A 16,999-nucleotide genomic window follows, 5' to 3' on the forward strand; every position below is an offset into this window, starting at 1 on the left:
GGCTTCTATTTTATTTTCTCAAATTGAAACTGATCTCTACCCATTTATAAGTACAAAATCGACTTACCATATGAGGAACAACTTCTATCAACAAACATTACTTGATCGTTATTAGTAACACTAGTGTGTAGTTTAATCAGTTTTGAACGTTTTTTTTTCCCATTATTGGCTTAATTGTTTTCCCAAATACTCTCTAAACCTTTGGAGTTTTGAGTTGCTTCTGAGATCAGGCACTGTGCCGGGTGGTTGAAGATAATAGTTAATTGGACCAACCAAAAAGCTCAAACATCCTTTTGCCGTGCCCTGACACTAAAAATTATAAACTGCAAATCATAAACCATTCCAGTAATTCCCACCATACTAAGCATTTCTATGCACAAGAGAGTGAACGAGAGACAAGGTGCTTCCCACCATACTAAGCATTTCTATGCACAAGAAAGTGAAAGAGAGACAAAGTGCCTAGATAATCTATCTAAAAAAGACAAAAGCAGACGGAAAAAGAAAAAAAAAAGGGAAACAGGGAGACAACATAACAGGAAAATGAAACCACCCTGCAAAATTGTCCTACCCCTGAGAAGCTCCAGAGAGAATGGGACCATTGATCAATGACCCATGCTTCCCCAAGGCGGGAATGCTGAGGGAACGTTTTCTCATTTTGAAGTTGCCGGCATAAGAGCATGGTGGCTCAGACATCGGCTCATTTCTTGTTCTACTCCTTAGGAAGAGGTCTAGATTCTGTCTGTACCTGTCACCTAGCATACCTACTGATTGCCCCTGATGATCAAGCCCTAGTTTAACATCATCTAACCACTCTCCATTCTCTTGCATATCCTGCATTGCCAGATCATCATATTCTTCATCTGATTTTGTAGATTCCTCATCAACTGAGCCCTCCTGTAAGATAGAGAAAATTGGAGTAAAAATTATATCGCTTTACAGGAGAGTTCAAAACTTTAGACAGTTTTTGTAGCAAGATGACTCAGAGGTAAATGCCTCAACCATCTGCTTTAATTTGAAATCATCACAAGGTATGTATTATACCGTCTAATTCTCGTATCTGATATGCCACATGTCCCTATCATTACAAAATTCACCATATAACATGATCACCAATGACAAAATTATTTGGCACAATTTCTTGGCCTGAAGAGAGTCCACCAAACTCTCGAGGACCATTCCAGAAATTCATATCAAACTCAAATCCAACATTAAAATTTAAATCACTAAGCCATTTTAGTACCTCCTCATGGATCAGCTTGTTGCCGTCATCGCTGAGATCCTCATCACTGTCCACCTCAGGTGGATCATCAACCTCTTCATCACTACCAAACACTGAATGTTCCTCCTTCAGCTGGGAGAACAAGAAAACAATCAGACATCCAGATAGAACAGTAAACAGAAACAAAGAAAACAATGATCTGCACTATTGCATTTTCTTGATTTATTTCATATGCAATAACAAGCACCAAGTACCAACAGAGCAAATTTTGAACAAACTCCAAAATAACACTTGGGAGTTGGGAAATACCTCCTTGGAAGGTCCATCAGACATCCTTGGTGAGCTGCAGCAAGAAGAGTAATATCTACTACTAGTCTCAGTTCCATCACCTTTTGACTCATCAACACTTCCAGCATGACTTGTACCACAACTTTCACTGGGCCAAGCACTTATCCCAAAGTGACCAAACTGAAGATTAATTGGTTCAGCCTTTCCAATCTGCAAGGGTCCATACATAGGGATCCCAATTCCCTTCTCAGTCCTATCGCCCAGGATAGGCTTCCCATTACCATCCAATGAATCAACAGGCCAAGCTTTTGCCACAGATCCATCAGTATTAACGAGAGCCATCAGATGCCTAAAAGAGCCTTGCCTTTGGATCAGTTGAAACATTCCCTTGGAGCTCAATGAATTGGCCGCACACTGACTCCTGTATTCTTCATCAATTACAGTAACTGTGTTAGTGGTGGGGTCATAAAGTTGCTCCCCTGCCTCACGTCTTCGTAGGCAGCCAAAGACTGTTGCATGAATGGCTGCCACACTCTTATCAACATTTGTATTATTTATTTTGGGGACCAGATGTTTGTCAGCTCGATTACAGAGGTATTCTTGGATTGTTCTGATATTTTGAATATACTTCACATATTTGTTTTTTGCAGGGTCCAGTGTCATATACTTTGCACGAACAGCAAATCGTTCCAAGTGTTTGTCTTCATTTGTGATGTATATCATGAATGGTATGATTGACGGATGTTTCTTCATAAGCCCCATCTGCCAATTGGAACAACCATTGTAACTAAAAACAAAACACTAAAAGATTCTGTCAGGAGAAGGAAAAAAAAAAATTAGAATTAGTGAATACACTCACCACAAAATTTAGACTTAGGTGAACACCTTCAACAACTACCGACTCTTTTCGCTCTTCCCATGCAGTGATCAGCCGATCAAGACTGTCAATAACCATCTCACTTTGTGCCTTAAATCCTTCAATTGCCATCTGTTTTGGACGGATTAATTCAGCAGTACTAGAACCCACTTCTGATGGTCGGGTTTCAGATTTCCCAGTTCTGGAACCCTCAAATGCCTCATCCTTAGGACGAGAGTGTGAAATGTGGGCTAATTTTTTTGCTTTCCTTTTGGCCTTTGCCTCTGACACAGCAACTGGATCCAAACATTCCCCAGCATGGTAGGTTGAAGCCCAGAGCAGGGGATTTTGCTTTTCATCTGCAAAACTCCTCATCATGTGCCGAATCGAGTCAGTAGATATCACAGTCGTAATTCCCAACCTGCTACCCTGCAAGGGATATGGTAGGCTCAAATTTTTGACCCATTGAAATTGTAAATGTTTACAGAAATAATATGTGGTTTCTCATATTTGCCCAATTTCAATACTCAAAGTTAGAAATAGATTAAAAAATGGAAAACAAAGAAATGTTTTCCACATCGAAACTCCATTGATAAGCTTAAAGCAATAGGTAGTGCATAAACCTCAGTATGTAGAACAAAATAAGTTGGAGAAGTTGGATGTAAGAAACCACACTACTTATCGAAATCAGTCTGCTGCTTTTGTTTCCACTAATGGCCTAAAAGACTAAGGTCAAGTATTTCAATTGTTCACATTGCAACATTTCCTCCCAAAGAACATAAAATATCAAGGGAAAAAAGAGCCATTGCAAAAATTTCTCAAAGAAAATGTTTAACACATTCAGTTGTCACTTGACTGAAATTAGAATGCAATTAGGTACATCATATATTGGAAGGGCAAGATTGGCACATGCATACACTTCCTTTTATTGATCATCATCAGTAAAACATTTCAAAGCCTGCAATGTCACCTTAGAACTTAAAAGAAGTATTTTCTAAATGCAGAAAATGGGGAGGAATGGCAAAACCCACATCTAGTGCTATATATAGTATATCTTAAGTTGCAGAAAAGAACATCAGTATTTCTAATAAAAAAGAATGAATTACCAGCAATGCAGACAAAGTAGATTTGCCACAGCCACTAGTGCCACACAACAGCACTGTTACAGATTCCTTCCTTTCTCGGATTCTGAAAGGTGAAAACAATTTCTCAGAGGAAAAAAGGAGAAAGATACAAGTGCATTGCAGGATTCTACCAAAAATCATGTATTGTGACACACACACAAAAAAAAAACAAAAACAAAAATGGAGAAAGGAAATTCATCAGATAAATCTCCTTTCTGGATAGAGATAACCCATAAGGCTGTAACAACCAAATAGCAACATCATTCTGAACATAAAGATGAACTAAGTTTATAAGTTCAGAGCACAGAGGAAGTTCTGGAGTTATTTAAATAGTGCAAATACAATGAGACCAGCAGCTTATCCTGTGGCTGATGAGGACAAGATCAGCGTTTTATGTTTCACACTAGGAGAAGGCAAAAAACTCATTGACATTGAGTCCAGTGCCTATCTAGCCGACTGTCTATGCATGCCATATTGTTGGAGACCATGTGTATGACATCCCAATGCATACCCTGCTATGGTGAAAGAAGATAGAATGCTTGGAACTCCATAACATAGATTCTCTGCTATTTTATATCCTGGGAAATTTGACAGTATACAATGAAGTGGCTTCTTTCCAACCTGATGAATCATTTATTGGTAACTTCATCTGGAAATTTGGTGTTTATTTAATATAAACTTAACAAAAAACATGATACTAGTGAGTGTGATGGCCTAATTCATGAGAAAAGAAAATTGGCAAAGGCCCTGTTTAAAAACAATCAAAGAGACATGGGAAAAAAAATTACAGAAGAAAATTTTGTCCTGTTTGTAAAATATAAATTCTTAAATTAAGTGGTTCATGGGCACCATGATCTATTCCAAATGTAGGCATGTCCTTGGAGCATAATATTTCTCATGTCACATGCCCTAATCCTAATAATAGACCACCACATTGACTAGTAATTTATTTAAAGACATGCAGATGATGCACCATTATTCGTGCTTGTTTGGAGACTTTGAAATTGACATTTGGTTAGATACAATTATGTGCTGGTATTGCTGCAAGGTTAGAGAGTAATGGTTGGATCACTGCAAGCATGCACCTATTCATTTGTCTGAGGTTCTTGAAAAAAGAATATTATGCAGCTAGAGCAGTCAAACCAAGTCCACTTTTATTGTGGTATGGTTTGGTTTTCATCACTGGTCAGCACAGTTCAGCTTCAGCATCAGTTTATCAAACTTGGGCAGTTCAGTTTGTGGTTGGTGTTAACCTAAACCAAGAAGCACCGATAAAAAAAAACAAAGGTCAAATTGCACCATCTCTACAGTAGGTAAGTGCCTCTTTTTCTCTAAAGTTGTCGGGAGTTATTTATAACAAGATCCTATCAATAAAATTTCAAATTTATCGGCGGCCTAGGCATAGGTAGCAATCCATTCTTTCTTTTCATTACTGTTTGTAACAAAAGAATCCCACAAACAAAAGAATTGTACAGCACGAAATGGCATTAAAAAAAATGACCTACTCAAAGGATAGGAATCAATAAGAAATATTTGACTCTGATTATATTTCATCCAAATGTTACAGTGTATCAATGAAGGTAACTAGTCCTATTTCATTGAAGTTGAAGAATCAAGGAATTTTTCCTAGAGATTAGGATAAGTACAACAGAATTAAAGAACCCTGTAGAACAAGGTCCCCCTCAAACAAAGAAGCTACCATAGATTTTCATAGAAACAGTATTAAGTATAAAAATAGGGGAAAAAATTGCTTTCCAAGATTCACTAGAAATGCCTCATCAAATGAAGTCATGAGTTAGCATGAAGAAAAACAGGGTCCAGAGGCCCCAACTCCTCTTCCAAAAAAAGAGGAAACTAGTGAAGGCAGGTTGTGTGATGTTAATGGGACAGATACTTCATGCTGTGATGAAGACAGAAAATGATCTTTAGACAACTCCAGATGAGCATAGGGTGCAAAAACAGTTGGGAATTATATATATATATATAGTATTGAATTGTGGAAAAGAATGCTGAGGTTTCAAAAGGCTATGAATCTGTCATATTTGTCTGTCATATATATTGTATATGTATTGAATTGTGGAAAAGAATACTAAGGTCTCAAAATGCTTTGAATCTGTCATAAATCTTGCCATGGGAAATGGAGGGAGCTTAAAAGCATGAAGTGGAAGCCAATGCAGAAGTAGGTTCAGGGAGGAATTATAAGTTTTTAGAACAAGAATAATTAGATAGATGGTCTCTTTTTCAAGCTTTAACAATTTTGAGGTAGAAGGCAGTTTTTTTTTTACTTTTGATTCCTAAGCTGTTGTAATGCCCTTTCCTATTTTCTTCTGAAAAAAATTATTTACTTTCTATTTCTTGATCATTCTAACTTGTCTTCGGTTAGTTTGAAGTTCAATCATGAAGGCTCAAACTTGTGTCCAAGAGAATGCAAGCCTTTCAAGACTCTGAATAACAAGCATGGAATCAAGGTCCTGGAGCAGCAGCTCCAGCTCATATAGAAGAATCTTGGAACTAAGATATAGTGTATAAGGTGCAAGGAAAATGGTGGTATCTATATGCACAATGATCTTTGCATAACCTGTCTACCATGGGCCATCAATAAGCTAGCAAGTGGAGTTCATAGGAGTCTAAAATTACTTGAACACATTTGTTTCAAGAGACCTAAAAGGTTGATGTTGAGTTGTAAATAGAATAGAAGAATTATTTTCCTATTATGTTAGTTTCCTATTTCTATAAATAGATAGTTTTATGATTTAGGAATAAGTTAGTTTCCTATTATGTCTCTTGTTTCTTATTTCTTCTCTTGTAATCTCCTATATAAACTGTGTATAGTCAATCTAATATATAGAACTTATTATTTTTCATCCCATATTTCATGTCATGGTATCAGAGTTGTAGGTTTTTAAGACCTGAGCATCATTCTGGCCTTCATAGTTGGATTTTTTTTATTCACCTGTTCTTTTACCAACCTTCATTGTTGTTGTTGTTGTTTTTTTTTTTTTTGTTTCACGATCTACCTTAATTCCCAAGAGATCAGGTTTTTTCGTGGAAGATGTCGGAGGTTGCAGAGACGACTACTATAGCACAATCAAAGGAGATTGTTTGATCTCAACAACCCGGGGAATTGCAAAACATTCAGGCTGGTATAGGCTGGATGGAAAAAATTACCTTAAATGGTCTCAACTTGTTCGCATTGTGCTGAAAGGGAAAGAGAAGATCAGTCATCTTATGGGTATAGGGCCGAAACCAAGAGATCCCCATTTTGAAGCATGGGATGAAGAAGATTCTATGATTATGGTGTGGCTGTGGAATTCTATGACTCCTGAGATTAGCGACACATGTATGTTCTTGGCTACGGCTAAGGATATTTGGGACGCAATCCAACAAACGTATTCAAAAGCTAGAGATGTGGCTCAAGTATATGAGGTTAAGGTAAAGAAGATTGCTGCAAAATAGGGAAGTAAAACAGTTACTGAATATGCCAATCAATTGAAAGCTTTGTGGCAAGAACTTGATCATTATAAGGTGATAAAAACCAAATGTCCTGAGGATGCCGTTGTTCTAAAGGATTTCATTGAACAAGATAGAGTCTATGATTTTCTTGTTGGGCTTAACCAAGAATTTGATCAAGTGAGAATCCAGATTCTTGGCATGCAGGAGGTTCCATGCTTTAATGAGGTGGTGGCACTGATTTGAGGCAAGGAAAGCCGAAGGAGTGTTATGCTTGAACCACAAACCTTGGATGGATCGGCCCTAGTTGCAAAAACAGAATATTCAGAGCAAGGAAAGAATGATCTGAGACAATTAGTGGAAGGAGAACAAGGACAATCTCTGGTGCACCTTTTGCAAAAAACCAAGACACACAAAAGAGAAGTGTTGGAAGCTGAATGGTAAACCACCAAGTCGTGAATGGGGAAACCGTGGAGGGTAGCAAAGACCTCAAACACACATGGCAGAGCAGCCCAAAACTGAGGAAAATTCAGCAATAGGCGGGTTCAATAGTGAAGAAATGGAAAAGCTGAGAAGCTTGTTGGGATCCCTTGACAAACCTATTGGAACTTGTTCTTTGGCTCTTTTAGGTACACCTTCACTCTTTTTTTGCATAAATGCCTCATGCAGGGTTTATGATAACTCTTAGATAATAGACTCCGGTGCCACAAACCATATAATCTCCAAATCTTAACTTTTCCATACCTATACCCCAAGCCTAAGTAACAAGAAAATTGCATTGGCCAATGGCTCTTTAGTTACCGTTGCAGGTTTCAGAGACATATACATCACATCTACCCTTATTCTTAAAAATGTCCTCCATGTACCAAAATTGTCGACCAACCTTGTTTCCATTCAAAAGCTTACCCATGATCTTAAATGTTATGCTATTTTTTTCCCTTCTTATTATATTTTTCAGGAACAAGGCTCAAGAAGGAGGATTGGACTTGCTAAGGAAAGGAATAGTCTTTACCACCTTGAATCATCTCAGAAAACTAGTAATAATTTGTCATTGTCTTTTCTCAGTTCCTCAAATAAAGATACCATTTGGCTGTATCACCTACGTCTAGGTCATCCATTTTTTAGGGTTTTAAAGGTCATGTATCCTCATTTGTTTCAAGGATTAGATATTTCTGAGTTCATTGCGAAACTTGTGAATTGGCAAAAACATATTCATGTATCTTTTCCTATTAGCAATAAAAGAAGTTCTCATCCTTTTCATTTGATTCATAGTGACATATGGGGTCCTTCGACTATACCTAATGTTTTTGGGGCTCGTTGGTTTGTATCCTTAATTGATGACTGCACTCGGGTTACATGGATCTTTCTTCTTAAACAAAAATCTGATGTTAGCATTGTTATACCTAATTTCCACTCAATGGTTCAAAACCAATTTGGGGTTACAATAAAAAGCTTTAGGACAGACAATGCTAGAGATTACTTCAACCAGATTTTGTCACCCTATTTTCAATCATAGGGCATTCTCCATGACTCATCATGTGCTAACACACCCCAACAAAATGGGGTAGCCGAGAGGAAAAATGGGCATTTACTCAACACAACTCGAGCCTTACTCTTTCAATGGAATGTTCCTAAGTCCTATTGGGGGGAAGCTGTTCTTACTGCCACATACATGATAAATAGAATTCTCTCACGAGTGTTAGACAATAAAAGCCTCGTAGAGATACTTACGAGTTTCTATCCACACTTCAGAACCTCAAATGGGCTCACTCCTAGGGTATTTGGGTGCATTGCATTTGTTCATGTCCACAGCCAACATAGAGACTAGCTAGACCCCCGAGCCATAAAATGTGTCTTCCTTGGTTACTCATCCACTAAAAAAGGATACAAGTGTTACAATCCCTCAGCCATAAAATTTTACATCTCTGTAGATGTCACCTTCACAGAAAAATAAACCTTTTTTCCCCAAGTCCTCTCTTTAGGGGGAGATTTCAATGATGGAAGATAGTCCTTGTGAGTCCTTTGAACCTCTTGACCTTTCTCATGTCTCAACCCATGGTGATGAAGAACCCGTGTCATCTCCTGTTTAGCTACCACTGAACCCGTGTTATCCCCTGTTCCAACCAGTGTCACTCACAATTTTCTAATGTTTCCTAAGGTGTATTCAAGGGAAAACGCCATTCCAAAACAAAAACAAGTCCAAGAATCCAACTCAGACCCTGAGAATGAAATCACGGTAAGATCAGACCCACCTTTACATACACAACCTGATGAAACTTCCCCTGACTCAACAGACAACCTAGACATAGCCCTTCCCATTGCTGTCAGAAAATGCACCAGAGAATGCACTAACCGACCACTCTATTCACTATCACACTATGTGTCTCTTAAGCACCTATCACCAGCCCACAAGAATTTTATTGAGTCTAAACACCACTATCATTCCTAACACTATTTCTGAGGTATTGACAAAAAGGGAATGGAAAGATGCTATGAGATAGGAGATGAGTGCATAAGAAAAGAATAAAACATGAAAGATTGTTGAAAGACCGAAAGGAAAAAACATTGTTGATTGCAATTGGATTTTCAAACTGAAATATAAGGTTGATGGATCTCTTGAGAGACATAAAGCAAGATTGGTAGCCAAAGGGTACACTCAAACTTATGGAGTTGATTATCAGGAGACTTTTATGAATACTGTAAGAATCCTGTTGTCACTAGCTGCCCACTACAATTGACAACTCCTACAGTATGATGTTAAGAATGCATTTCTTCATGGTGATTTAGATGAAGAGATTTACATGAACATCCCATCGGGATTTGAGGGAAACACAGGTAACAAGGTGTGCAAGCTAAAAAAGGCCCTTTATGGGCTAAAACAATCTCTTAGGGCTTAGTTTGGGAGATTTGCAAAAGTCATGAAAGAGTCTGAGTACAAACAAAGCCAAGGTGACCACACTCTCTTCATTAAGCACTCGGTTGCAGGGGGAGTAACTGCTCTTATAATCTATGTTGACGATATCAGAATGACTGGAAATGATAAGAGAGAAAAACATGAAGTGAAGTAGAGATTAGCAACAGAGTTTGAGATAAAGGAACTAGGGAAACTGAAATACTTCCTCAGTATTGAGGTGACATGTTCCACACAAGGGATCTTCATCTCTCAACAAAAGTATGTGAATGATTTATTGGTAGAAACAAAGAAGATTGGGTGTAAACCAGTCTCTACCCTAATGGATCCAAACCACAAGTTGGGAGAAGCTAAAGAAGAACCAATGGTGGATAAAAGAGTGTACCAGAGGCTGGTTGGTAGGCTCATATACCTTGCTCACACTTGGCCAGACATCTCCTACTCGGTCAGCGTGATCAATCAATTCATGCATGATCCAAGAGAACCCCATCTTCAAGTTGCTTACAGGGTGCTACATTACTTGAAAGGCAACCCCAGGAAAGGAATTTTGTTCAAGAAGAACAATACTCTTGCTCTAGAAGCATACACTGACGCTGACTATGCAGGTTCCCTAGTGGATCGAAGATTAACTACAGGGTATTGTACTTTTCTTGGAGGTAATCTGGTAACATGGAGAAGTAAAAAGCAGAATGTGGTAGCAAAGTCGTCTGCAGAATCAGAGTTTAAGGCCATTGCTCAAGGGTTGTGTGAACTACTTTGGCTGAAGACTAGTCTAGATGATTTGAGAATCAAGTGGGATGGTCCTATGAAGCTCTATTGTGACAACAAGTCAGCTATCAATATTGCTCATAACCCTATATAACACGATAGGACAAAATATATTGAGATTGATAGACATTTCATCAAAGAAAAATTGGAGGAAGGAGTAGTGTGTATGTCCTATGTTCCATCAAAACATCAATTAGCTGATATCCTAACAAAAAGACTGAACAATTCAATGTTTCACGATCTTGTATTCAAGCTGGAAATGGAAGACATCTATTCCTCAACTTGAGGGGGAGTGTTGAGCTGTAAATAAAATAGGAGAATTATTTTCCTATCATGTTAGTTTCCTATATCTGTAAATAGATAGTTTTATGCTTTAGGAATAAGTTAGTTTCCTATTATATCTCTTGTTTCCTATTTCTTTTCTTGTAATCTCCTAAATAAACTGTGTATAATCAATCTAATATACAGAACTTATTATTTTTCATCCCATATTTCGTGTCAGTTGACAATTAAGACTATGATATCCAACATCAGACAAGGTAAAAAGTCCCTAGTACTATATATGTAGTAGACTTCTCTTAATTGTATAAATGTGTTTCAAATATGTGAGGACCCATTGGGCCAAAATAAATATCTACATGGGAGGGAGCGGTTCGCTACAAAGGTGTTGGATCAATTGGTTGATCTACCCCAAAATTTCTCAAAGGAAAGAAAATTAGAGCAAAGGATAAATGATACAAAGGAACGGTCCATCAATTTTTTGACAAGCTGTAACTAGAAAAATTTGTGAAACATTTGTTCATTCAGAGACCCATTACAAGATTGTTATGGATAATGATGGGTAGCATTGTTCAAAACTAAGTTGGGTTTATACACAACCTTTCCATAGTCCATTTGAGTACCAATTATGACCAATCCTAAATTGCTATTTTAGTTGTCACCTTAGATATCTTGAGGAAACACACAAGATGAGAGACCTGAGGAGTATCAAGGAACACTTTTATTGATTGAACCATGAAATGTTTTGAGGGGTCACTAGAATGATGAGTGGGCAAGGAAGAATGGACAAGCTTTGAATATCAAATTTGCACTTAGAGAACTTTGATGAGTTTGATTCGGTCACAATTTAGTTGGAGATTTACCTAATACATTTCCATGAACTAGAAGCTAAACTGAAATAAATATTTGTAGAAATAGCATAAACACATAGGTAACAAGAATACAATAGCTAGGCATCAAAACCCTAGAGAGAGTCTCAACACACACACACACACACAAGAGCTCCATCCCAAAACACACACACAGTCTCAACATTTGTGTCCGCATGGGCCATGTAGTCTCAACACAAATATTTGAAATACTACCATTTAAGGAAAAAGAATAAATAAATGAGAATTGGAAATTTTACCAAATAATCTCTAAATCTGACCATTAGAAAAGAGGATCCCTTTAAAAGAGCAGTTATGCAGAGGAAATGTTCACATACTAGTTGCTAAAATTGATATATCTTTGAAAGGTTATAAAATGGTGCTACCTGCATGCTAAAACCAAATCCGCCCTCTGGTTGGGACCCATATACTTGTATTCAGTGAGAGCACTGCAAACAACATCTAAGAAAGTTTCTCGTCTAACAACTACAGTTGTGCGTCTTTTGTACAATTCAAATGGTATGCTCTTGCTTCTACCATCTTTTTCTACAACCAAACAATTGCCGGCCTCTATTTTTCCCAAGCATCCACCAGTGGAACAACCATCCTCTTTCTTAAAATGCATTTTTGAAGTATCCAATCCTGAGAAGTTAGTTCCTGATGGAACCAAGCCATCACCAGTGCATTCACTTTTCATCAATTCAAATACCCTTCGGCTAATCTGATCAAGAACAAAAGAGAGGAATTCAGCATAACTTTCCAAATTCTTCAGTCAAATTTAGGGATCTAATGTTGAAGGAACATGAAAGCACACCTGCACTTAAGAGGAAAGAACAGAAAATAAAAATAAAAATAAAAAATAGAAGAAAAAAAAAACACAATCAATGCCACAAGGAAATACAAAAACCAACCCAACCCAACAAGAGATGGAAAGAAGGAAGGAGGGATGAAGGGAAGATACAAAAAAGGAAAAAAAAAAAAAAAAGGCAAACCAAAACACCAGAAAATTTTTCACGGGTTGATACTTCTAAAACAATCTTTTGCCATCCAACATGAAGTTGATATCTGCATGATTAAAATCTGTGAGGAATTTGCTTTCTCACCTTAATTTGACTGAAACCTCACTAAGACGATGTGCGAACAACATATTTAAAACTTTTAAATCTAAGAACCATCAGAACATGAGACAAAGAGCCAACAAGTATTGAAGAAAAGCTTAGCAATAATGCTGCCGATGAAAACTACATGATAGACTTGAATAATCTGCCTATCCAATACTTCCAAATTTCAAGAAGTACAATTCATGTAGATACCCTTGGGCTAGAACAATGCAATAATAAACATAAATTAGACCTTATCTTTTGAAGGAGACTTAAAAGAAATTGCAAAAGATATCTTAAGAACCCAGACCTCTCACTGGGTTAACTTGAAGCAAATGTAAAGCATGCTAAAGAGCATGATGCAACAACTCATGAATGGATCACCCAGTGTCAAACCATAAGCAGCCAAGAAAATGGAGGAAAAAAAACAAAGAAACTATATTCCAACTGAAGAAACAATATAAGAAATACTTGAAACTACTATGCCTTCCTCATTCCTTTTTTCTTTTTCTTTTTCTTTTTTATTTCATTTTATTTTTAAAATAGGCTCCTCCAGCTTCCAATTATTTAATTCTTTTAAGAAGTAATATACTTTTTTAAAGCAAGTAGCACTAATTGAGGACAAAATGAGAAGAAGGCCTCCAGATGAAGACCAACAACTGCACCAACAAACTGAACTTACTTTAGGTAAGGAATCAAAAAGACAAGATACAGGCAAAATGGAGCGCAGGTCATTGCCTTTGAAATGGCAACATGGATTGCAATTCAACATAGAATGGCCTTGGTTAGAGAAAAACGATAAGTGAGTGGCTCAATAAATTCAAACAGTTTTTGCAAAAAAACCTTCCAAATAAAGCCAATCATGACATTCATGATAAACCAGGAGCAACTCATTAATAGCATAACCAAATTATTAAAATCTGCATTTGTATAGAACAATCTCTAAGGAAACAATTTTCAATGATAAAACAAAATTGATCAATCCTGTTTTCTTCAGATACTCAACCTTGGTGTTATGGACAAATTTACAAGGCATACCATTGCATGCCACATGAAGAGGCTTTTATGAGAACTTTTTTTTTTCTCAGTAAAATCTGCTTAAACCACCCCAAAATAATTAGGGTAAGGCAATGTAGATGAGATTTGAGCAAAGGGATTCTAATATATTTGGAAATTTTAAACATGATAAGGAGCATTCCGTAATTATATGTAAGATATTGCAGAAAATTTACAGAAGCATCACATGCAGTTCAGATCCGCCCCTGTAAACACCTGTCATCAGCCAATCCGGGACAATCAACAGAAGAACGCAACCCACTGCTCCTTAATTGAAACTTTCAAGCCATAACCAAAATCCAAAAACCGCAATAACAGGAAAATTCTAACCAAATTAACAAAATTACCATTTCTTCCAGAACAAAATAAAAGCTAAATGGAAATTAAAATTTTAGAAAAAAAAATCTGAAATTGAGAAATTTGAAATTCAAGATAGTACCTTAAACGCATGACGAGCTTTGCATCCCATGAGCTGCAGAGTGCTCTGCAGCACCGCACGCGTGTAACGAAATGACTCTTTCCCTTTCTCTGTCTTCTCTCTTTCGTCCAGCACCGCTATATACGTCAGTTTGGCTACCTCCGCCATACCTACAGAACCAAAACAGCAAATTGACTCAAGTCACGTCCAATCAAACGCAAAACTCACGTGCAGAAAAACAACCACCTTGAACCGAACACCAAACCAAATTACAGACGTTCCAACGTGAATTTGAGAAAATTTTCCAATAAAGAGCGTGAAAACGATGGAAAATCGGAAGGCAAGGAGATTCGGAGCAATGCAGGTGTGCAAAACGATGAATCAGGAGAAGGAGAAAGAGATTTCGCGATGGTACCTGAAGGCCAAATTGATTGGAACCGAGTGCGCACCACACCACAGAGTCTTAAGAGAGGATGTTAGGCTCTGTTAATCGTCTGAAATCACCATTCGAGGAGCTTCGAACACGATCTCACCATTCTGTGTCACCTCCATCCACGCATCGAAGGCACAGGCCTCCACGAGTCTCTCTCTTCCCCCACTCCCTTTCTCTCTCTAGACCAAATGACGGATTTGACCCCCACTCGGTGCGGAAATGTCAATTGCCATGATGTGCGCCTGACGTGAAAACTGAAACCCTAGGGACCGGAATTTAAAGGGGCAGAAAACGCGGGCCCAAGAACCGGCCTCGAGGAGTGGCATGACCTGTAATTACAACGAAAATCGATGGCACATGTGAATCGAACATGACCAACCGCTTTGTCCTTGGTAATATAAAGGAGACGGAAATAAAAAACCCGAAAACGACTCCTCCATAAGTTTGTACGTGCTCCCTGCCCCTGGTCCACACCAGACAAGAAATCTGCTGAATCCAGTCCCACCGTAACACCATACTCCCCCAATTCCTCAATTTCTCACCCTCCGATTCCATCATCTAGTGGGTGTGACGCTGATTCGCAATCTTACTATATCTACCATTGGTTTCTAGCCTTAATCATGAACGTGACAAGTAATTAATGATATAGTTTTGGCAAATCAACATCCTTAGCATCTTCTAATAAAATTTAAATTCTTCTTTTAACAATATATCCCTTCATATATGTATCGGAACTGGTTTCTCTTTAATCCTTCCTTGAGGGATGTGACACTGATTCAAATTCTTGTATCATTGCCTCTATTTATGTGCATTTTGCGAGCCCAATCATTAATTTTTGCACTTTTTTATTGCTTGATATTAATAATTTTGTTATCATTTAGGTAAAATAAATTTTTATTCCTAAAACAGTAATAAATCAAATCTTTGCCTAACTTTGTGCAAACGAACATGATGTGTACCATGAAAAAATGTGTCTAACAAGACATGTCATGGTGAAATTGATGAGTGTCCCAAAGTGGTGCCCCCACTTAAGACCTAGTGCGATTTGGTAATTAACTTCCATGCTTGTTCTAATAGTGAGGAGAGAAAATTATTTTGGTCGGATTTCCTAGATAGTAATTAAGGCCAATGATAATAAATTATCTTTTAACATAAGAAATTTAAGCGCTTGTTTGGAAAATGTTTTTCGATAAAGATTTGCGTGAGGATTTGAAATGTTTTTAATTTGTTTTTTATGTTTTAAAAATAAATATTTTATTTTTAATATTTTTTTTTATATTTATACAATTATTTTTTAAAATAATTCTAAAAAATAATTAAAACCATATTTTTTTTGTTTTTAAGAACTGATAATTATTTGCCTTTTTTTTTTGTCAAACACATTTTGCTCATTTTCTTTTTCTTTTTTTATTGTCAAATACATTTTATCATTTTTGGCTACGAAGAATAGAAAATAGTTTTTAAACAAAATTATTAGAGTCTAAAGTCCTCTTTAATAACCATTTTCGATAACAATTTTTGTTCTTTAGAATAAAAAAATAAGAAAATACATTTAGTAACAAAAAATTATTTTTTATTTTTTGTTTTTAATAACAAAAAATATAGTATTTTTAAATAATATATTTGAATTATTTTTTATTGTTCACTTGTTTTTTAAGAGTTATTTTAAAAAATAATTATATAACCATGTAAAATAATTGAAAATAAAGCATTAAACATAAAAATGATTTAAAAACATATTTAAAAATATTAAAAATAAGTTAAAAATATTTTATATTTTCACATAAATTTTTGTTTTACAAAACATCAAAAAATAATTTTTTTAAATTACTTTTTAAAATTATTTAAAAAATTACCAAATATGTTCTAAATTTTTATTCACACATAGAATGGGTTTTGATTTTTACAACATTGATTATTTTTATTCATATTTTTAATTAAAAAAAATTGAATAACAAATGCAATAAATATTTTATTCTAGTCTTTTATAGTTCTCCGTACCAAACACATGTGTCCGCATGTGCACGATTGATTATTTCACGAGCCTTGTACACATTTAGTACTTTTTTTTGGAAAAATTGTCAGGCCAAAGCAACAGGAAAATAAAAAACAGATAGTTTCTCCATGATTTGGAAATTAATTAAAACCCAAAAAATTGAAATGAGAAGTCAATAAATTGGTTAAATAAATTAATCTAAAGTTTTTATTTCCACACATTATTTTTTAAA

General features: G+C 36.4%; 1 protein-coding gene across 1 annotated transcript; it reads right to left on the bottom strand.

The window, feature by feature from the left end:
* Positions 1–288: 288 nt before the first annotated feature.
* On the bottom strand, positions 289–15,013 carry LOC117916547 (P-loop NTPase domain-containing protein LPA1 homolog 2). Its single transcript, XM_034832633.1, has 8 exons — positions 14,754–15,013; positions 14,360–14,508; positions 12,151–12,485; positions 3,470–3,551; positions 2,367–2,792; positions 1,529–2,269; positions 1,241–1,351; positions 289–894 (listed from the first exon to the last, which is right to left on the bottom strand). Exons 2-8 carry the CDS (start codon positions 14,504–14,506, stop codon positions 565–567), a joined length of 2,172 nt encoding a protein of 723 aa, XP_034688524.1. The 5' UTR covers positions 14,507–14,508; positions 14,754–15,013; the 3' UTR covers positions 289–564.
* Positions 15,014–16,999: the final 1,986 nt, after the last annotated feature.

This window comes from Vitis riparia, chromosome 6 (assembly GCF_004353265.1).
Source record: "Vitis riparia cultivar Riparia Gloire de Montpellier isolate 1030 chromosome 6, EGFV_Vit.rip_1.0, whole genome shotgun sequence".
Taxonomy (NCBI): domain Eukaryota; kingdom Viridiplantae; phylum Streptophyta; class Magnoliopsida; order Vitales; family Vitaceae; genus Vitis; species Vitis riparia.